The 22,577-nt window shown below is 41.1% G+C and overlaps 1 protein-coding gene and 1 long non-coding RNA gene across 3 annotated transcripts; both read left to right on the plus strand.

Moving 5' to 3' along the window:
- Positions 1 to 3,804: 3,804 nt before the first annotated feature.
- On the plus strand, positions 3,805 to 17,425 carry LOC144459732 (uncharacterized). Of its 2 annotated transcripts, XM_078164304.1 has the most exons (8): positions 3,805 to 5,904; positions 6,783 to 6,818; positions 8,164 to 8,427; positions 9,114 to 9,356; positions 12,727 to 12,822; positions 13,806 to 13,904; positions 15,760 to 15,849; positions 17,017 to 17,425. In XM_078164304.1, the coding sequence occupies exons 1-8, from the start codon at positions 5,874 to 5,876 to the stop codon at positions 17,058 to 17,060; spliced, it is 903 nt and encodes a 300-aa protein (XP_078020430.1). In that variant the 5' UTR covers positions 3,805 to 5,873; the 3' UTR covers positions 17,061 to 17,425. The 2 variants fall into 2 exon arrangements, with proteins under 2 accessions (XP_078020430.1, XP_078020431.1); XM_078164305.1 differs by lacking the exon at positions 6,783 to 6,818.
- A 2,431-nt stretch (positions 17,426 to 19,856) lies between these two features.
- Positions 19,857 to 20,221, plus strand: LOC144459747 (uncharacterized). The gene is made up of 2 exons (XR_013488555.1): positions 19,857 to 19,994; positions 20,106 to 20,221. It is a non-coding gene; the product is annotated as an uncharacterized LOC144459747 (long non-coding RNA).
- The last annotated feature ends 2,356 nt before the right edge of the window (positions 20,222 to 22,577 follow it).

Raw genomic sequence — 22,577 nt, forward strand, 5'->3', positions numbered from 1 at the left:
AAAAAGGAACCTTACGTCAGGGGCTCAGGACTCTGAAGTATACACAGTGAAAAACACTCCCACTTGAAAACCAGCTCTCTGTGGAGTCAGACCTTGAATTCAAGGACAGCCTTGAATTCATGTAGTCAGTGCAGCCACATAAGGTTAAATTAAATAACATATTACGTTGTGAAATACACAAACATAAACTATATAACTGTTACATCATAATAAATACTACAACGACCCTGTAATAAATTCATGATGGATTCACTTCCAGGCTGTGGACTGTATGGACCACTGGTCAACAGCGCCCTCTGCTGGACTCAGTCCGCTGTGCACTACACCAGCTGTCCACACTGCGCATGTGCAACTTACAGCAGATTATGGATGTTAGGTGGATATTAAGAGCACTGAGACTAGTGATGGCGAGATGAAGCCTCATGAAGCATGAAGCTTTCCAGCAAATTGGTTCAGAAAAGGCTTAATTTCTCGAGGCTTTATGTGCACACGAACCATGTAATCTGTGATACACGGTATTTTGTGTCAGTAATGGCTGTTGGGAATGACTATTAATAATAATAATAAAATATAATAACAATATATGACCATATAGCTTTCTTTTTCATCAATATAGTGTATTTTCTAGTGAGTATATTATGACTACACTGTATCAAATACATGTATAATAAACTGTTATTGTTTTGTGAATGCATCCTATGTGTATATTTGGCCAAACATTGTATTGTGCTGTAGTGTCATATAATATAATAATAGCAGGAGGGGTAATATTTGTGTTCTGTGTCACTTCTGTTAAAACCTCACACCAAGATCTGAACTGCTTCCCGAACCAGTCACGTGGTACAGCCAGGCAGCGAGGTTTCGGATGTCATCAACGATGTCACTCGTCTGAAATGATACAAGCCTCGATACACGCATCTATGGCAAGCCATTTTAACATTTAATAGCTAGGCTGGATATATATTGCAGATATCCGTAATTCAATTCTTTTTCAAAAATAACATTTCAGATATCCACAACGTCATCCTTCCTATACACAGTTGTCATTTCAGATATCTACATTAGAGGGTGACACAGGAGTGGATTTTCAGTCCTGTCCCATCCCACTCCCACAAAAGAAAATCCCATCCCAATCCCACAGGAATGACTCCTGTCCCATCCCACTCCCATGTTGCGTTACCGTTACAGTAAAAAATAAAAAAAATACAGTACATGGATCACACAGTGCCTACCTTAGTTGAATATAAACCCAAATATGACATCTAATGTTGTGTTTTGATGTTTATTGCCTAATTATTTTAACATTCACTCCACCTTGATGCTGTTCAGAATGACAAACACATTTGATTTCTGATGTGGTCAGACAACACGTCATAAGAACCAGTTCTGAGAAAGAAAAATGTAGTTAAAGTATTGCAGTAAAAGTAGTGTTTGGTTGCTCTGACTGTTATTATTATATGACATCATTAGATTATTAATACTGAAGCATCAGTGTTAGAGCAGCATGTTACTGTTGTAGCTGCTGGAGGTGGAGCTAGTTTCAAGTACTTTATTAAACACTTGACTATTGTTATTATGATGATTCCCAGTCCCGCCCACTCCTGCTGACTTTTTTTCCCCATTCTGCCCCAGTCACGTGCCGAATAGTGAAACTGATTCCCATCCCGTGGGAATCCCGAAAAAATAGGTTTGTTCGAGATGAGTCAGGCCTGCGCAGATTCAATCACCGGCGATCGGTGCACAATGCATGCCGGTTAGTTTTGTGTCCAACTTCATCCCGACTTGCTCTGACGTATTGCAAAAGTGGACGGCGATAAAACCGCGAGAGCGAGGCGGCTGCAGTTTTTAGAGCCAGGCGCTGCAGTTGCTCTCCACCAACTGCACCGCCTGGCTCTCACCTGATCTAACAGCTGATTGGTTCAGATGTCGACTCAACAATATGACGTTTTAGATAAACTATTCATTTTTGTTGAATTTCAAAGATCTAGATTTGTTGTGTCTGATTTGAAAGTTTATTCTGTGACAGAAAACATGTTGTGTGACTGACGGTGAAGGTTAGTGATCAGAGCCTGAATACATTCATCATAAACTATACAGAGTCTACTGTATATTAACACTGGACTGTTTCATTATTGAAGTATTTAACATCACACAGACTGAATACATTCATCATAAACTATACAGAGTCTACTGTGTATTAACACTGGACTGTTTCATTATTGAAGTATTTAACATCACACAGACTGAATACATTCATCATAAACTATACAGAGTCTACTGTATATTAACACTGGACTGTTTGATTATTGATGTAGCCTATTTAGCTTGTTGTCTTGTATCAAATATGAAGCTCAGTGTATTCAGCCTGTGTAGCTGAGGGGACAGGTCAAACTGATATGATGCTGATTTACAGCAGAGTTCATGAACCATCAACAGAAACTACAGTTTAATAAATTAATCTATCATAATTAAAACAACTGGAGACTGAGAACAAACTGATATATGGGTCTGATCACTTTTTAATACATTAACATCATATCTGACAGGATGTGTGTGTCTGTGACTTCCTGTACGGACTGAAGGCTGCAGGAAACTGTCAGACTTCACCGCAACTTTTTGTCACCGCCTCCTGCTGCAGCTGTGATCTCGTCTACTCTCCAGGCGAGGTGCAGTTCATCTCAAATGAGCCTACTGTCAGCCTCTAATCCACAACTACATTTTTACTAGGACAAATGACATCACTTTTCTTGTGTATGGGGTTTCTCATTACCAATAGTCATAATTAAGTTGCAGATATCTACATCTGAATTACGACTATCCCTAATCCCAGTTAGAGATATCTACAACATATTTTCGACTAGTCGTGATTGCAGTTCAAGATATCTTCAAGCCCCCTTGATTCAAGATATCTAAAAATACAATTAAGATATCTTGAATTGAGTTTTCCCTAGTCAGAATAACACTAGATATCTTGAAATGGAATTATGACCAGTCAGAATGATGTTGTAGATATCTTAAATGACAATTCTTACTAGTCACGATGTAATCACGACTAAAATTAAATTGTTGATATCTATAATGCAGTTTATCCCGGATAGTCAAGCGTAGCCATTAAATGTTAAAAGGGCTTGCCATGCGCATCGCGGAAACACTTCCTGGATTACTCGACACACGCTTCGAAGCATCGGCACAGCACGTAACACCACTAACGTTACCTGAGAGCTCTCATAAGTAAACGTGTCATAAAACAAACATGGCGGAAACGAAGTAATGTTACAGATGACTTCAACGCAACGTTCATAATTCCGAAAAGTTGCTGCGTTGTTCACCGCACCGCAAACAATTAAAAAACAGAATTGTGACTTACTTTGCTCCCGGATAGAGTGTCAAACCAAAGTAACCTGCTGACTGCGTGAAGCATGGCGCACCGTTAGCTAGTAGCCACCGTTAGCTAGTAGCCACCGTTAGCTTGTAGCCACCGTTAGCTAGCTGAGAGTGCAGACCTGACAGTTCCATAAACAGACACAAATAACCTACAGACACTCCGTGAAGACAACTTACCACTCAGTGGACACACAGAACTTCAAGAGGTCCATCAGGAAGATCTGTGAGCTCCAAAGTCTCTCTGTGCGGTACGAGTCCAGAACTTTCTACCGATGAGCGGTTACCGGAGTTAAGTAATGAGCTGCACCTGTGAATTACTAAGTTACGGACTGACCAGTCTGCCTACAGAGCATGGATACCAAGAGGCGAAGCTCAATAGAGCGCCCCATAGCAACAGACTCGCCCATGGTTTCATCCTACCGCCGCCATTTTGGACTGTCAGCAGACCGCAGCAGACCCGCTTGCATACAAAAACACACAGACAAACTGAAGTATATCGCTATTAATTATGCTTACAATGCTACTCACCTCGTGATAGCTTGGTCACAGCTGCTTTTTCACGTTTTTGTAAAGCAAAATATAGACTTTAAAAACAACACAAAACGAAGAAAAACGGCCTAGATGGCATCTCTACATATTACATCCACTTATGAGAAGATTAACTTAATTACTCCTTCAAAATCACCCCATAAGCCAATCTACCAAAAAATAAAAATAAAAAAAATCAATATTTTAACTAGAAGCACATTAATGGCGACGTCACATAGTCAGGAATAAAGATTTATTTACAGTGTTATCTTCCCTCCAAAACTGGCATATTAAATTGATATTAAAACACTTTAAAACTTACACCTCAGGAGTTCTTACCTGTCGGGATCCTTCGGGAAACGGTGGAAGGCCAGGTGCGGGGTGTTCCACTGATAGTTGTTGCAGTTAATTGCACTACACTGATTTCTTTTACTTTTTTCCTCCTCTCTCCGTGACATCTTGCATGTTGTCTGGGCGCAACAGTCCAAGCTCAACAGTCCAAAATGGCGGCAGCGCCTCTAGTGGCTGTTGGCAGAAATTCAACGGAGCTTCGCCTCTTGGTATCCATGCTCTTTGGTCTCATGTCTCTCAATCAGCAACCCTCGCTCCTAACTCCTAACTCCTGACTCCTTGCATGTTTTCCTAAGTGGGGACTAAACAGTTAGATAAGGTGGCTAGGTAAGGTTAGCAGTCATTTTAAGGGACTTGGACGTACCCCTGGAGTCATGAAACAAGAGGCTGCAGACATACCCCTCCGGACACGTCCCCAGCGTTTCACAGCAGAGAGAAGTGCTTGTTAGGGACCAAGCCTAGAGGCAGAGGACTGCTCAAGTTTTTCCATGATTTTGAGAGCTAATTTTATATACTTTTATATACGATTTTTTTAATCTTTCAAATTTGGTTCAGTGATTAATGACACATATTTCTGTAATGTGACAAACTTATAACAGACATTTTTTGCTGCTTTACACAGACTTTAACAAACGTAACGTTACAAAATTCAGCTCCAGCACAACTCACAAGGTTCACTGACAAAACAACTGTCAATAATCCACTTTGTGAATCACTTTATAAGTATCGAGATGCAACCCTTCCTATTACCCTTCCCCGTTTACCCTTATGTCTATTTATTATTGTGTGTTGTTGCTGTCTTGTTTTAAGTATGTTTTTCTTTTATCATTCTTGTCTCCTTTAATGACCACATGGGGCCTGCAATTTTAATCTCATTGTACCATGTATAATGACAATGAAGGCATTCATTCATTCATTGATTCATTCAGTACGGCAAGGTTGCCGTCACAGGCTGCTCACCTGTGCAGTGTGTTCTGGGCCTTAGCCTCCCATGCTGCATGATTGCCTTTGCAAAAAACACACTGGTTCTTTCACACAGTGTCCTTCACATTCATTCATCTCTGAATCTCTTCTACACACAAACAAACTGTGACGAGACTTTAAATTCTAAAACCAGCTGAGTGTCAGGTGATGCCATCAGCCGGCTTGAGTCGAGCTCAGACCAGCCAGTTCACACCGCTGCTACTAATCTCTGCAATGTTTGAAAATGGTTTCATCTAATCAAGAATCTTTGGTCTGAACTGGACTTTACATGTGTTTGTTGTGTCTGTGTGAGTTTCCTCTCACAACCCAAAGACATGCAGGTTAACTAAAGACTCTAAATATCTCAAAGGTGTGAATGTGTCCATCTGCCTGTCTCCACCACTGAGAGCTGGGTCTCACTGACATTCTTATTTCAGATGTGCACAGGCCAGTTTGTTTTTTCTTTTACTCTGTTCAGATGTTTTATGACTTCTGACATACAAGACACAGTAAAAGAAAAAAGCCCATTTCCTGCTAACTGGTTGGCTGAAACCCACAACAGAGACACACACAGAGGAAGGAGGTGGGCTTTACTCTGTGTTAACAGTTAACATACGGTTGCCGATCTCAGATGACCGAGATATGCAATGGAGGAATCATCGTTACAGTGGCTGCTGGGTGAGGAAAACTTCATGTGTGTCTGTCTCCAAATATTAGTTTGTAAATATTTGTTTAGAGAGCAGCACTAAGTTATAGAGTGAATAATAATGTATACAAAGACTGAATTCAGCCAAACTGTCAACAGATCGTGTACATTAGCTCAGACAAGAGAGCATGGCAGCGAAGAACACACAATAACACAAACATTATTAAATGTGATTCAGTTGTTAACAATGCTGTTTGAATCCTTTTAATACATCATGTTTGCTTTAAAGTCATTTAAGAGTGAAACATATAAAAAACCATCTGTTTCAGACTAGATGGAAGGCTACATGCTTTGCTACAGAAGAAAACATTCATGAAAATAAAACTAAAATAAATAAGAACATGAGTGAGTCGAGTAACCAGTGAAGCTGGTTAGTTCTTGATATGGATTAGTCATTAAATGATAAAAAAAAATGCATGTGTATGGGACATTTTTGAAAGAAATGCTCTGAAGTTCGACACATGTTGCAGCCAAAGCAGCTGCAGAGCCTTTTTACAGTTAGTTTTACCTTTACACATCTGCACATATTGACAGTATTGATAACTTCCTGACTCTCCTGCTCTTGAGCAGCCCCTCTGCTCTCCTGTCGCTTACTGCTGTCCTGTTGGGAGGAGAAAGACACTGAATGTGTCCTTCTTTTGCTTCTGTATCTGTTTTTGTATTTTATGCCTGTTCAGCACTTTGGTCAACTGTGGTTGTTTTCAAATGTGCTCTGCAAATAAACTTTGACCTGACTTAAACTTAATATTAATGCACAGCTGCTGTTATGTGCGCTGCAACCAGAGTTTTTCTAGTTGATGTCTTGTTACATGTGAAACCTCAAACTAGCCTGAGTGTTCTTTCTCTTCAGTTGTGACCTTACTGCTGAGCAGCACAACAAACCAAGGTCAGTAAACTTATGTTACATATAGACAAGTTGGTGTTAGGGATAGTGTGGCACCCCACAAGGGAGTGCCACAGGGATCTATTCTTGGCCCTATCCTATTTTCATTGCGTTGGCTACCTCTGGGATCAATAATAATAAAACACAATCTGTCTTTCCGTCTTTATGCAGGTGATTCACAGATTTATTTGCCCATGAAACCCAGTGAAAGTACTGCATTTCATAAGTTAATGGATTGTATTAGTGACATAAAGCAGTGGCTGGCATGAAACTTTCTGCACCTGAACGACAGCAAAACTGAATGTATTTTGTTTGGCACTTAACCTATGTCGAATGTTAGTGCAACAACCTGTAGCACTCTGGTCGCCTTTTTTAAACCACATGTAAAAAATCTTGGTGTAACATTTGTCAATGGTTTGAACTTCGATAAACAGATTAGTTCTGTTGTTAGAACGAGTTTTTTTAATTTAACCTGCCGTACAGTCAAATGTTGCTTCATGTCCAATTGTTTTTAGGAATAAAATTTAATTCACATTTTAAAATTTAGCCCACTGCCCAAGAATTGTCCATTCTACTACAAACCTGCTGTGATTTCATTAAACAGTCTTGTATGAATTCTTACAATAATCTACTAAATAAACTTTAAATATTCATAAAGAATCTCAGACAACAGATGCCTGCAGAGGCTGAAGCTCCTCCTCTCCTCCTCTGTGCTCTTTGTGCACAGCGTGTGCAGCACCAAACCACATGTCAGATTTATTTAAATTAATTATCAGAGTCTCAGCTTGGTAGATTTAAACCTTATTAAAATCAGGTTGGTTTTTAAAGATAAGTGTGAGTGTGAAAGTAGTTTGATGTCTGTATCCACTCACAGTCTGACTGTAGTAAAGTTGTAATAGTTAAATCTCCCAACAGTTACAAACAGTACTGAGGCTGAGGAGGGGAGGAGGGGGAGGGGCTCCTGCAGTCTCGCAGAATGAAAACTCAGATGTGGCTGTCAGGTGTTACAACATGCATTTAATGGGGAATTGATGTCATGGGACAAATTTAAAAACTAAAATATTAAATCAGAAATAGAAATTAAAAAAATGTCTCAAAAAAGGCACTGATCCAAACAGAGGGCAAAAGGACAGGTGCTTGAGCACTACATGCAGTCTATCTGTGCACGTGCCTGTTTGAAAAACATAGAGAAAGTTTGTCAGCTCACTGCCCGCACTCAGTGCTGAAACACAGTGATCATCAGTGTCTTTCTGCAGTGAACAGTGAGAAAGTAAGAATATCAGGAATGTGACAAAAATCAAAATTATCATCTCTAACTGCATCTTTCTGTCCCTCCTCCTCCCTGCAGCCTCTCTGACTGTGAGTCCCAGCAGCTCTCAGATGTTTGAAGGAGACTCTGTCTCTCTGAGCTGTGAGGAGGACGACAGCTCTGCTGGATGGACTCTGAGGAGGAACACAAGCGATGAAACCAGAGCAGAGTGTGGAGCTGACTGGGGAGAACCTGCTGGTTCTTCCTGTATCATCAGTGTAGCAGTCTCATGGGACAGTGGAGTTTACTGGTGTGAGTCCAGAGAGGGAGCAACCAGTAAGAGCATCAACATCAGTGTCACTGGTAAGATCAGACTGTGGAGTCAGTGTTGATGAAGCTGTGTGTAAATGGATGAAATGCTGTAGTTTGTCTCTGTGTTGAGGTGGATCAGTGATCCTGCAGAGTCCTGTCCTCCCTGTGATGGAGGGACATGATGTCACTCTGCACTGTAAAACAAAGACGTCCTCCAACCTCCCAGCTGCTTTCTATAAAGATGGCTCCTTCATCAGGACTGAGCCTGCAGGTCACATGACCATCCGCCATGTAACCAGGTCTGATGAAGGCCTCTACAAGTGTGACATCACAGGTCATGGAGAGTCTCCACCCAGCTGGCTCACTGTCACAGGGCAGGAGGTCAAACTTTATTATTAATATTCGTAATCTGTCAACATTTCTAACTTTGCAAACAGCAAAGGAACAAGTGTGTCAGCATTCAACCTTCATTTGGTACATGATCCTTTCACCTCCATCTAAACCAGCATGGACACAAGTTATGAATTCACTTTTGTGTCTTTCTGTTTGCATGTTTTTAAACCACTCACATTAATAAGCAGAATATTAGGAATTACTTTCTGATTGTTTTTTGGGGGGTTTTGGTGGACCTGGAACACAAAGTAACAACCTGAGACGACTTTAAAATCTGAATAACTGCACAAGAGGAACAGTGAAATAAGTAGAGTTGTGTTTTTAATTGCTTTTTTTCATTTTAGGGAAACCCTCCATTACAAGTCCTCCTACATCAACCTCTGGTTCCTCCTCTTCCACAACCAACTCTACTTCTGGTTCCTCCTCTTCCACAACCAACTCTACTTCCGGTTCCTCCTCTTCCACAACCAACTCTACTTCTGGTTCCTCCTTTCCTGACTCCAAGTTGTGGTTTGTGGTTTTACCTGTCTGTGTTCTGGTGTTGCTGATTCTACTGGTGAGACGATGCATCCACAGGAAACCTAATGGTGAGATACAGACAGCATCAGTTTTATGTGTTATTTATGCCCACATGTTGCAGTTCACATTTATCACATTTTACTGATATTGACATTTCTATTAGGCTGCTGTCAGCCCTAGAGTCGTCTCCTTTGGTCTGAATCAGGGACTCATGTTGTCCCAAAGTTGTATAATTGCCTAGAATTGGTTCGTGTTCTCACGGCAGCATTTACAAGAGGACCAGATCAAATGCCTTGTGTGAGAAAGCTGCTCTTGATTGGTCAGAATTTCCATGTGGGAAAAATCCAGGAAGTAAAGCAAACGTTGAAGAAGAGTACACTTGCAAGATAAATGTGACACTTTCTAATGTCACAATGGAGGGACAACTACGCAGGTTGATTTTAGCGCTGCTCATCGTGGACTATATTGCTGTCATTGTTCATTTTAGTCAAACCATACAGTTTGAAAACGAGGCGCGGCTCCAACTAGAAAACAATGTTTTCATGCATTGGATGTGCTGAATGTGCATATTAAGGCAGTACAGGAGGAGGTGCACATTAATAATCCTCCAGGACTGTAACATGCTCATGTTTAACCCAAACAATGTGTCATGTGACTGCAGTTGCTTCAGATCCAGGTCGGAACACCTTCTCACCACAAACCAACGTTTGTATCCGGACCGAGACCACCTCTTCACGAAGGTCTCAGTCCGGTTGTTTTGGTGTGTTCACACCTGCCCAAACGAACCGCACTGAGGGAGCAAACCAACCTGAGTTTGACTGAACTGAACCAAACAGGGCAGGTGTGAAAGCAGCGTTAATGTCAGAATTGGACTCGTCGTCAACATGTAATTAAAAGTTGCCATTTTCAACTGTACTTACAAACTAATTGCTAAAGTCAAACATCTGTTAGGATTCTCATTAACTACACCTGTAACTAGTTGACAATTATCCCCACCACAAGGTCCATTGGTCAGCATTTCTGGGTATTTAGTATCTTGGCCTCATTGCACTGTCATGGTAGCCGGAGAATGACTGTAACTGAGAATAGCGACACTTTCTACCATGAGAAATCACCAATAGCTTTTAAACACACCTGGACACGTTCCATCAGGAATAAGACACAAAATCAATGTCAGCAACCAAGATGACACGTTTCCCTGACATTAGCATGTAGCTACATGTAGCAGTGTGTGTAATGTTTCCCTGAAGTTAGCATGTTGTGTGTGTAATGTTTCTCTGACGTTAGCATGCAGCTACATGTAGCAGTGTGTGTAATGTTTCCCTGAAGTTAGCATGTTGTGTGTGTAATGTTTCTCTGACGTTAGCATGCAGCTACATGTAGCAGTGTGTGTAATGTTTCTCTGACGTTAGCATGCAGCTACATGTAGCAGTGTGTGTAATGTTTCTCTGACGTTAGTATGCAGCTATATGTAGCAGTGTGTGTAATGTTTCTCTGACGTTAGCATGCAGCTACATGTAGCAGTGTGTGTAATGTTTCTCTGACGTTAGCATGCAGCTATATGTAGCAGTGTGTGTAATGTTTCTCTGACGTTAGCATGCAGCTATATGGAGCAGTGTGTGTAATGTTTCTCTGACGTTAGCATGTAGCTACATGTAGTAGTGTGTGTAATGTTTCTCTGACGTTAGCATGCAGCTACATGTAGTAGTGTGTGTAATCATAGACATATATACGTAGACACCGCATCGAGTGGGTTTGCCCACTGCTGCGATACGTCAACGTCGCCGCCATATTGGATGTGGCAAGGCTGCGCTGTAAACTAGTACAAGTGAATGGACTTAATTTCATAAAGCACCTTTCTACAAAGAAATTTACGTTAATGCCTCTTGTTTATTCATTCACACACACACTAATATACTTGGGAAACAGTTAGGCACCAGAAACAATGTATTTGATCTTCTCAGATGGCTAAGATAAGAACTTTATTGATCCCACGCAGGAGTAATTCACCTTACATCAGCTATAGAGAACAAGGTAGTGACGAAAAACAATACATAGTATATACTGTGTATTTTTTCGGCACTACCTATATATATATATACTGTATATAGGCCTACTGTAGCGTCCGCCACGACGTGTGGAAAGGATGACACAGTTATTGGGCAAACCACCGTTTATTACTGAACAGTACAGGTTACTGTTGGCCGTAACCACGCCAAAACAACCAACAAACAAGAGCTGTAACTCCAACTGTGCACTCCTGCTCTCTCCTCCAGCTCGCTCCTACACACACCAGCTCACTCATACATTGCCCTCATTCCTGTCACACTCGCACCCCGCCCCCCTACCTATACTCATTCAATCCCAAACATGCCATTAACTCACAGAACACTGACATTATAACAGAACATTTACTGCAGGGCCGCTACAATATATATGTGTGTGTATATATATATATGTATATATACATATATATATATACCGTACTGTACTGTTCAGTAATAAACGGTGGTTTGCCGAATAACTGCGTCATATTTCCACACGTCCTGGCGGACGCTACAGTAGGCCTATATATATATATATATATATATGTATAGATAGTGCCGAAAAAATACACAGTATATACTGTGTATTGTTTTTCGTCACTACCTTGTTCTCTATAGCTGATGTAAGGTGAATTACTCCTGTGTGGGATCAATAAAGTTCTTATCTTAGCCATCTGAGAAGATCAAATACATTGTTTCTGGTGCCTAACTGTTTCCCAAGTATATTAGTGTGTGTGTGAATGAATAAACGAGAGGCATTAACGTAAATTTTTTTTGTAGAAAGGCGCTTTATGAAATTAAGTCCATTCACTTGTATTAGTTTACAACACAGCCTTGCCACATCCAATATGGCGGCCACGTTGACGTACGGCTCAGCGCTCGATGCGGCGTCTATGTATATATGTCTATGTGTGTAATGTTTCTCTGACGTTAGCATGCAGCTACATGTAGTAGTGTGTGTAATGTTTCTCTGACGTTAGCATGTAGCTACATGTAGCAGTGTGTGTAATGTTTCTCTGACGTTAGCATGTAGCTACATGTAGCAGTGTGTGTAATGTTTCTCTGACGTTAGCATGTAGCTACATGTAGTAGTGTGTGTAATGTAAACACTTGCAGTAGTGTCTGGAGCAAATGACCATATAGAGGAACCCATTTCGTTGGAAACAGAGTGTTAAGAACAGTCTGAAGCCTCCTGTGGTTTTTTCTCTGACACACGTTGACCTTATTATTTAAAACTTTGGCCACGTTCAACGTCAGACACTGAAACATTATAAACATGACAGAAAATAAGGAAAAGCATAATAAGCCCCATTTGAGCATTTATTTTTCATGTTGTCTCAAACATCAGGATTAACATTGTTCGTAATTTATGTTTATTTCGGTTCATTTGCAGCTGCTGAAGTTGGAGATGATGACATCAGAGATGACATCACATACAGTGATGTCAAAATATCACGTAATCTACAACAGCCAATCAGACGGAGCAAAGGTAATGATGGTTTTATTGATTTTAAGGGGACTTTCAGGGACGGTGTGTGTGTGTGTGTGTGTGTGTGTGTGTGTGTCCTTTTTTGTTCTTATATCCTTAAGAGGACCGTTCTGAGTTTTAGAACTTAACAGGACATTTTGGAAAATGAGGAAATTTTTTAAGCAGGATATTTTAGAAAGAGTGTAAATCAATGTTTTTAGTCCATGAAGTTTCAGACTGCAGTGGTGTATTTAAGTGTATGTTGTGCTTTGCATGTGTGCATTTTGCACCCTGTGGTTAACAGGAGCTAGCAGCTCTGTGGTCGTCCAGTTTCCTGTGTCTGATAAAAATACTTCAGCTGAATGTGAACCTGCACACATTTCACCGCAGGGCTGTGAACAAACAAATAACATGAACGAAATATAAATGTGCAGATTTACAAATCTCTTTATACTCTGATTACAGAACTGTTGTACTGTTTTACACAAACACTGTTTTTAATCAGTTTATTCAATGTTAATACTTAAATGCTCTTTTTCATTTCCTTGTTGTGTTACATTCAGTCCGTGTTCATGTTTGTGACACCAACACTTTACAATGTTAGTATTTACATCTAAATGTTGACTCACATTTGTATTCCACATGATCAACATGTCGACCTATCTTTAGAAAAGCTTGCAGCTCTGTGGTTAAGTCCTCGTCTCATAGGTTGGGTCTGTTTTCAGCCTTTTCCTTAAAAAGGAAAAAATATCAAAACATAAATTGCACTTCGGTTTACCAAGTGACCTTTCACACATCTGTCTTTGAGTTATTTCCTGATATTTGCTGATTTAACTGATCAACTACTTCCTTTTCTAATACTATATTAAATACATTATTATTATTGATTGTAGTAGGAGCTCATATAATCTGAATTATTTTTGTTTAATGGTGCTTATATTAATTGTTCTGGTATCAGTTGCAGAACCTGCAGTAATGTAATCTGTATGTATTTTATTTCCCAGAGAGCGATTCAGCTGCCGTCTACTCAGCAGTGAGAAGAGCAGATGACGTCAGCTATGGACAAATAGTCTTCAAAGATATCAGATCAAACAGGAAGAGAGGTACAGCTGTTTGTCTTTGTCTCTGTCATGGACCAACTGTAGAACATGGAAGAGTTCAGCTGGTCACTGCAGTTTATATCAAGAGGACCAGATCAAATGGGACTATTTTCAGCAGTGGACTGATACACATCTGGTGCTCTAGTGGCAGTGATGTGTATCTGGGGTTGGGTCAAATAAACTACAGTGACTTTACATGCACAAAATATTCTGGTTTTCACCCTTATTTAAAAACTATATTCCTACTAAGCTGCTGACATGGCTCGTGAAAATAATTATTCCACTAATATTCCGGTGGTGGGAACAAGTGGCTCAAAGTATTCAAATCAGAAATAATTAATGATCATTAAATACTTATTAATTATGATAATATACTTTAATTTGAATTAAATCACCTCGTGGGACACCACATCCAAAACAAGGAAAAATGTTAGCTTATTAACTAATTCATTCTCATAAAATATTATTTGGAGCAGTTTAGGTCACTTCGATCACATTCTGTTTCCACAGTGAAAAGTTGTGGATGGTCCCAACAGAAGCGTTCCTTAGCATCCCCATGTTTGGTCCCCCCTCTGTTGGGGTACCTAGCACACAGATCTGGTACTAAAAGGTGGAGCTAGAAACCCTGCAGTCTGATTGGTCAGTAGAGGACGCTCACTCTGGTTTTATGTAACCTCTGTTCATACATCAGTAAACTACAACTATAAAATGAAAGAGAAAAAAATAACTTCATTCACTGGGCCGACTGCCGGCAACTTTTAAGGTGGAACGTTAACTTGTAATGTTACTCAATGCATGAGTTGATGACGTGAATCCATCAGCACACCTTAAATTTCACTGTGACAACTTTGACCATCACTTTAGTTTTTATATGACACACACTTTTAGTAATGACTTTAAAAATATAGATTAATTTGGAGCGGATTATGTGAAGGTCATATATTCTAATCCTCACTTCCTGTGGGCTACAGCAACACTAAACCCCTGAGCTTGCCTGAGAAGGACTAAATGCACAAAGCTGCTATTTTTAAATATCCCATGGAGAGAGACTCTCACTGCAGCCTGTTCTATTTTGTTCTGAAAATGTGGGCGTGCAGCCTCGTTCTGTGGACGATAAACCAGGTGCAGACTTCCATCTGTGTCACCGCTGATGAGGAAATACAGCGAGTGCTGGACGGAGCAGTGAGTGACAACAACCCCGCCCACATTTAAGAGGACTGTCTGAACACACCCAGGCTCTAGGTACCATGTCTGAAGGGTCACTGCTGGTTCCACAGGTGCTGGACTGACAGGGTTTGGTGGAAACGGGGCTTTAGGGCCTCCAACAGAGATAACTGCATAGAAGTTAAGCCGCAGACCAAAGTTTCCTACGCCTCAAACTGACTTCTAATATTGTTTTTTTTTCACTGTGCATGTTAAACCACAGCAGCTACTTCCTCCTGTTGATTCCAGTGAGCTGTGGCGTGAGGCTGGTCAGGTTTCTCACGATAGTCACGTCTGCTTTACCTGACAGTGACGTCTTTTGTACCCTGTGGTTTAATGTGCCAACGTTTCTTTTAATCGCAGCGAGCAGCTATGCGGTGGTCCAGTTTCCTGTTTCTGATAAATACCCTCCAGTTACATTTGGTCTTTCATTGTTCACAGCAGCACCAAAAACCTGCAGCCATTTTAGAGTCCATCACAAATGTGATTATAATTCAACATGAACAATAATCACACAGCAGTAGTGTTAATCGTCTTTATATTGCTATCAGTAGCTGGTGCTAACACTAGCAGTCCTAAGCTAACAGTAACAGTATCAGGTGCACTACCTGCAGTAATGTACGTTCATATAAGTTGCATGTATTTTATTTTTCAGAGAGTGAATCAGCTGCAGTTTACTCAGCAGTGAGAAGAAAAGAAGACGTCAGTTATGGACAAATAGAGATCAGTCCGAACAGGAGGAGAGGTACAGCTGCTCTTTATTACTGAACTCTACCACAGAGCCAGGCTAGCTGTTTCCCCCTGCTTCCAGTCTTTGTGCTAAGCTAAGCTAACCACGTCCTGACTCCAGCTCTGAACTGAACACACAAACATGAGACTGATATCAATCTTCTCTTCTCACTCTCAGAAAGAAAGAGAGGAGTTCAACTGTTCCTTTAAAGAAATCTGTGTAACAGGGATGTAAGGTCAGAAAGTCTGTGGGTCTGATTTCAACTACCTACAGCTCATGGTGTAAAGTGACAGTGCAGGTGCATGTAGTGTGTCCAGCTTCACTTTTACTGGTTAAATATACATAATCTGGGTGCGAGGGGCAAAGGGGTTGTATTTAGTCCCTTAATTGATTGTAGGTGTGTTTTGGGCGTGACACGAATTCAATCAGAGCGTCATCTCCCATTCCCTTTAAAAGCCAGATGCACCTGCTGCACTGCTGTTTACATGATGGATCCAGCAAAGTGGAGCAGAGAGCAGTTTTCTGCTGTGATGTCACTGCAGCAAATATCAAAACTAGACACTGTAGTTCTAAACTTGAGAGAGGAAACACAACTAAACTTTTAGCTTCTGGAATAATTGATGCAGTTACGCTGCTCCTCGTGTCTAAATATGGAGTCGGAGAGCAGCTCTGTTCTGATCTCTGCTACGTTCACATTTTACTAAATTTTAGAATTATTTAAAAATCAATATATTTTTCCATCCACGAGATACATTTTGCTGCAGGTTAACAAGGAGCATGGCATGGCCACTGTGTGTGACCCCTGATGGTCTGTGGGCTTATGGGAAATGGTGTTCTGCTAACAAACAGAAACATGGAATAAACAGTGTTAGAAAGCACCGTCCTTATCCAGACATGAAGCGAGCCAAACAACATGTTGCTGAGAAACACTCTGGTTTTAGACATTAGCTGCTAACGTTAGCATGCAGCTGTCTGATAACAAGACTTTAGATTATATTTCACCTCACATTATAAACATTAGACTCATGTTATTTGTGTAGGTTATATTACAGCTCATGACGCGACACTGACTTCCTGTTTACACACAGATTATAGATCATATAGAATAATAATAATATATAAAGTGTTTGTGTCTTTGTCTCCAACAGTTTCTCATGTTGTTTAAACTGTGTGTGTGTTCAGAGCCTCCAGCAGAGCCACAGGTCATCTACTCTTCACTGAGGTAGACCTTCACACCTTCACACCAGTCCAACCAGTGAATCCAGTTGGCCTGTCACTGGTCCCCACAGTCCCTCACACCTCAGGACATTCATGGGCTTTATTTCTTATTTCTATATGTGAAAGTTAAATGAGACTGGTGCAGCTACAGAGAGACAAACAGCTTCACTTTACACATTATTGTTTTACTTTTCTTTGGATAAATAACTTGTTAAATACTTATTTGTTTAGGTGGTAGTGTTTCAGTAGGGTGAAGAACACCGACATGTTTCTACTGAACAGAAGCTGCTGATAATAATGAACTTTACTGCTCTGATATTGATATCAAGTGGTGTCTCTGCAGGATCAATAAACTCTGGTATCTCTGCCTGTCCTCCTCGTGTGCTTCTGTGGGTTTCACTAAGCTGACACATGGAACATTTGACTTGTTCTGGTTTGGTTGTGGCTAACCGCTCGGTGCAGACAACAGAACAAACACACCGCAGACTATAAACAGCACCAACGTGTGTGTGTGTGTGTGTGTGTGTAGAGGTTTTGTTCTGTAGTCAATGAATTATTGAAACTATCCAGTGTGTAAAGTTTCTTTAAGAAGTTTGAACATCAGAAATCATCAGGTCCTGTTTTTCATGTGAGACTCAAACAAGCAGCAACATCACAAAGTGATCACCTGCATCAGGTCGCCACATTTAAAGGTCAGGTTCAGGTGTCAGAGAAGCAGCATCGGGCACTGAGTGCACATCAGACATTAAAGACATCTGCTGCTGTCACACATTTATTGATCGATCAGCTTTTTCAAACACACACTGAACTCATATGTGTCGCTCTGCAGCCTGCAGGACTTCTCTCATCTTAATGTTCTGCCCCCTGCTGGTGTTGAGTCGTACTGCAGCTCCACTGTCTCAGTCACTCACTGATCAATCAATCAATCAATCAATCAATCAATCAATCAATGTCAGCTGATCAGTTGTGTCCATGTTCTGTGTGACCTGCCGTCTCCATGGTGATGACCTCCTCAACATGTGAACCAACAGAGATCACAGAGAGCGTGTTGTTGTTCTCACCTGTGTGATGTCACTCTGTGAGCCTGCTACACCTGTGGCCTGTATCATGAAGCAGGATTAATGTCTCAGCGAGGTAACTTCAGGGTTAACCCTGGGTTTTCGGTCTCACTAAGCCGATTCAGTTCTTATCGGGGTAGATCACCATGGTAACTTACTCTGAACGGCTATCCTGCTCCAGAGCAGGGTAAGTTCAGGGTTGAATCTGATCCTATAAAACGCACCACCCGCTGGCCAATCAGCTGTTCGGAAAAAAATGACTCCGCTGACAGAAATGCAGCCCAGTCATGACGGGAAGTTTAATTCATTTGATTGATTTTGATTTGAAAGTTTATTTTGAACATTAAAAAAGAAAAGAAAGCCACAACAACAGACAATGAAAAGATTGTTCAAAAAGGAGTGGAAAGAAGTGGAACTTTCATCCCACCCCTTCATAAGAAAGAAACTGATCATTTGCAGACACTTAATAGCACCATTAATTAGTGCCAACATTTTGTTTTGTTGGAGGAAATGATCCCTGTTAAAGATAATGGTCCTAATTGACAGCTTTGCTGCTGGAAATGTGGAAAGTAGCCTATCATGTCTACACTTCATGGTGTTTGAGGGATTTTCCTTTTTGTTTTTTTAAAGAGGGACACTAGGTATATTTCTGCACAGCTGTTAATTTCTAACACAGCTCAATATCAGGATGATTTTATTCAGACTATCAATTTGGTGTTGATATGATTTAATTGTGGCGTCAGCTTTAAGCTTTATTGTAGCATATATAACGTTATGACAAAGAAGACCAATTTATCAGACGCAATGATGTTAGACGATAATTGTAATACACGCAGTTCATCTGCGCAGCATTGATTTCATGGGATTCAAGGGTGTGATCAGTGTCAGATGTACAGGTACAGGTACTGTAGCTACTTGAACCAGTGATGAGTCATTTAACCTACACATCATTTTATTTGCTGCCTTGTGTTGTCTTGATTTTTCCCTCTCTCCTCCTCTATTTCTTCTTTCCTCACCCGTTTCTTTTTCTCCTCTATTATGTGATTTCATTGATGTTTTGACAGGGGAATTTCTTTGATAAGCTTTTAGTGGCTTCTAACCTCTCCGGCACTTTTCTTTCTTTAATCTTGTAAATGTTATACTGTCTGTTTTTAACATTATGTGCAAATAAACTAATCTAAACTAAAAAAAACATTATTCATCCCGTTATGCGTTGCCACGCATGTTTCCTCCTCCTGCAGCTGCCACGGTGTTGGCCTTTTCTCTAATGTTGCTTTTCTCCTCCTCATATTTTAGTAGAATTAATCTCTGATCCTCAAGAGAAATACTTTTTTCCCTCACATACGGCGCTCTGTGAGGACGCTCAGTGACGCTGCGCTTCTCTCATGATTGTGATTGGTCTGCTGCGTGCGCGTTCACGGCGCAACCCTGGGTTGAGTTACCGAGTTGATATCCAGTGTCGTGATACCGATTATCCTGATTGCCATTGTTAGGGTTAGTCAACCCAGGATAGGTCTGGGTAACCCAGGAAAGGTTGATCTCGCTTCGTGATACAGGCCCCTGAACAGGAGGATCATCCAGCAGGAGCATGTCAGCCTCAATCAGCACACACACACACCTGTTGGTGACGTCACATCGCAGGTGTGTTTGATCAGTGTCACTTCAGTGTGTCTGACAGGAGGTGCGTTCAATGACTGATTAATGAAAACAGGTGTTTCCTTTTCTCTCCTCAACATTAAACACAGTCACACACAATCACGTGCTGAGACTGTCAGTGTTGTCAGAGGCAGACAGCAGCTTCACTTTGTCTAACAGAGGATCAGTTTTACTGGAAACTCACAGGAGGAGGAAATACAAACAGGAAGTTCACAGGAAAGTCAGGAGGTGATTATGAGACATTGGGCCTCAATGAGATTGTCTGATATTTGTTCTTATTTTGTTCCCTGTTGATTTCTGGGATTCACTAGTGTTTTCTTATTTTTGTTCTCCTCTTAGGGAAGAGAATATTTTACTGGTGATTGAGAGCACTCTGACCAGGATAAGAGGAAAACATCTTTTTTACAGTCCAAAAATGTGTTGCCTAGTGGAATAAAGCATCAGTGCTGAAACAAGTCATCTGGATGAGTCTGATTACTTCCTGTCAGTGTGACGTCAGAGATGAGTTGTCTGATTCTTTTAGGAGCTTCTCACTAAGTTACATATTTATTTCAACAGTTCATTCTCTGTGTGTGTGTCTGTGAGCATTTACACTGTCACCATGACAACGCCCAGTGATGCTGAAATGTTGTTAAAGGCTGAACATCAGTCAGTGTTGTTTGGATCACTGAGCATGCTCAGTGCGGTGCTGTGTTGTCGGGCATTTCCTTCTGTTCACAGACACGACTTGTCAGGATGTGAATGCAGCACTAAGAGTCACAGCAGCTACAAGTCAGAGAATCATCTGACACAAATACCACATTTCTCTTTGAACAGGAACTTGAAGGCAACACAGAGCAAACACACACAGAGTCGGCTCCTTTGAGTTAGTACATGTGGACGACTGATAGATAACTTTGACATGTCTGACACACTGCAGCTCAGTCCACTAACCCTTTAACATACAGTTAGTCTTGGCTCACTTACAGACGAGCCGTTGAAGAGATGTTTGTCCCATGGTAGCTCTTGGTCATGTGACATCATCAAACACTTTGAATGTTTGTCTCAGAGGTGTTAAAACCTCCATTTCCTCTGTGGAGGTGGGTGCAGCAGCCGTGTGGTTTCTCTCCTGCAGCTGGTCACTTGTGTTAGTTTCTAATGGCAGAGATGAACGTTGTTGATTGTGATGAAGGATATTTCCACCTGTGTGTATTAGTGAGACTGTAGTTGTCATTTCCCTGAAGTTGCTGACTGGACTTGACACTTTGTGTCTGTATCTAAAAGGAGTTTATTGTTGTGAACACATGTGGAGCAGCTGTTGTTGAATCCAAACATCAACACAGTCATTTATGCTCTTGTTGTCCATATCTAATACCACAACAACAAGTGAGCTTACCAGACCTCTGTAGCTCCTCGTCTCTGCTCCAGGCTCCAGGCTACCACTGCATTGTGGGTAATGTAGGCACCAGGTTTTGACAAGAAAGGAGAACGTGTGTAATAAAAAAAGACCACATCTCTAATTCTGCTGCATCGATTTGATTTTTTTTAAACTGTCCATCGTGAGTCCGTCATCGTCACCGGTCACCACCTCGTACGCTGCTGCCACTGCCAAGGACGAGAGCAGACTGCAGACTATCATTCACTCCACTGAGAAGCTGACTGGCTGCACTCTGCCCTCCCTCCAGGACCTGTACACCTCCAGGACCCTGAGACCCCTCCAACCCCAGACACAAACCCTCTGAAACACTCGTCTGTGGTAGGACGCTGCAGTCCATCAGGACCAACAGCTCACAGCATGAGAACAGTTTCTTCCTGTGTGCAGCTGGACTCATGAACAAGGCCTGGGACGACCTCTGACAGACTCTCATCCTGCCCCCACAGACACTACACCTGACTTTACTGCACATCTTTACTGCTCATCTTCTTATTTTCATCTTCATGCTCCAAAACAACAAGGCAGATTCCTTGTATGTTAAAACTTACTCAGCAACAGACCTGATTCTGATTGTTGATGAGTAGTTTGATCGCGTGCAGCTACACTCTGTATGTTAGTCTCTGTCTGACCACAGCTCAGTGGGTAAAACACACAGAAGCTCAACTCAACTCAACTTTATTTATAAAGCGCTTTAAAACAACCACAGCTGAAACAAAGTGCTGTACATAGGAGGTCATAAAACAACAAAACAGTGAGATAATAAAAAGCAGTTAAAACAAAAAACAATAAAAACAGCAACAAACAAATAAAAACAGAGCGAGGTCTCACGCTGGGTTAAAAGCCAGTGAGTAAAAGTGGGTTTTAAAAACAGACAGTGAGGAGGCCTGTCTGATGTGCAGAGGTAGATTGTTCCACATTTTTGGAGCAGCAACGGAGAATGCACGGTCTCCTCTAAGCGTTCGCTTGGACCTCGGTACCTCAAGGAGCAGCTGATCAGCTGACCTGAGGCACCGGGCAGGGGCGTAGGGGTGAAGAAGCTCAGAGAGGTAGGGCGGGGCGAGGCCATTTAAAGATTTAAAAACAAATTTAAGGATCTTAAAATGAACTCTAAAGTGCACAGGCAGCCAGTGGAGGGAAGCTTTCACACATGCAGATATAAATATGGTCCACTTCCTGTCAACTAAACCGCAGCCACCTACAGGAAGATACAGCCTGTTTGTTTGAACATCATCATCAAGTCATTTTGTCATAAATCTAACAGATTAAAATAAACGTTTTTAATCTTTGTTTCAACTTTCACCTACTGCAATCACAACAATGAACACACACACACCCATCTGTTTTATTCTGACTGAACAAAGAAATATAATATTGTGTAGAGATTAAACCACAACACT

The sequence above is a fragment of the Epinephelus lanceolatus genome, chromosome 22 (assembly GCF_041903045.1).
Source record: "Epinephelus lanceolatus isolate andai-2023 chromosome 22, ASM4190304v1, whole genome shotgun sequence".
NCBI lineage: Eukaryota > Metazoa > Chordata > Actinopteri > Perciformes > Serranidae > Epinephelus > Epinephelus lanceolatus.

Bases quoted from the DNA above. Each gene is read 5' to 3' on its own strand.
- LOC144459732 (XM_078164304.1), top strand. From the start codon at position 5,874: ATGGAGGAATCATCGTTACAGTGGCTGCTGG. The intron at 5,905-6,782 runs GTGAGGAAAACT...CTTTCTCTTCAG, and splicing joins ATCGTTACAGTGGCTGCTGG to TTGTGACCTTACTGCTGAGC. The intron at 15,850-17,016 runs GTACAGCTGCTC...GTGTGTGTTCAG, and splicing joins CAGTCCGAACAGGAGGAGAG to AGCCTCCAGCAGAGCCACAG.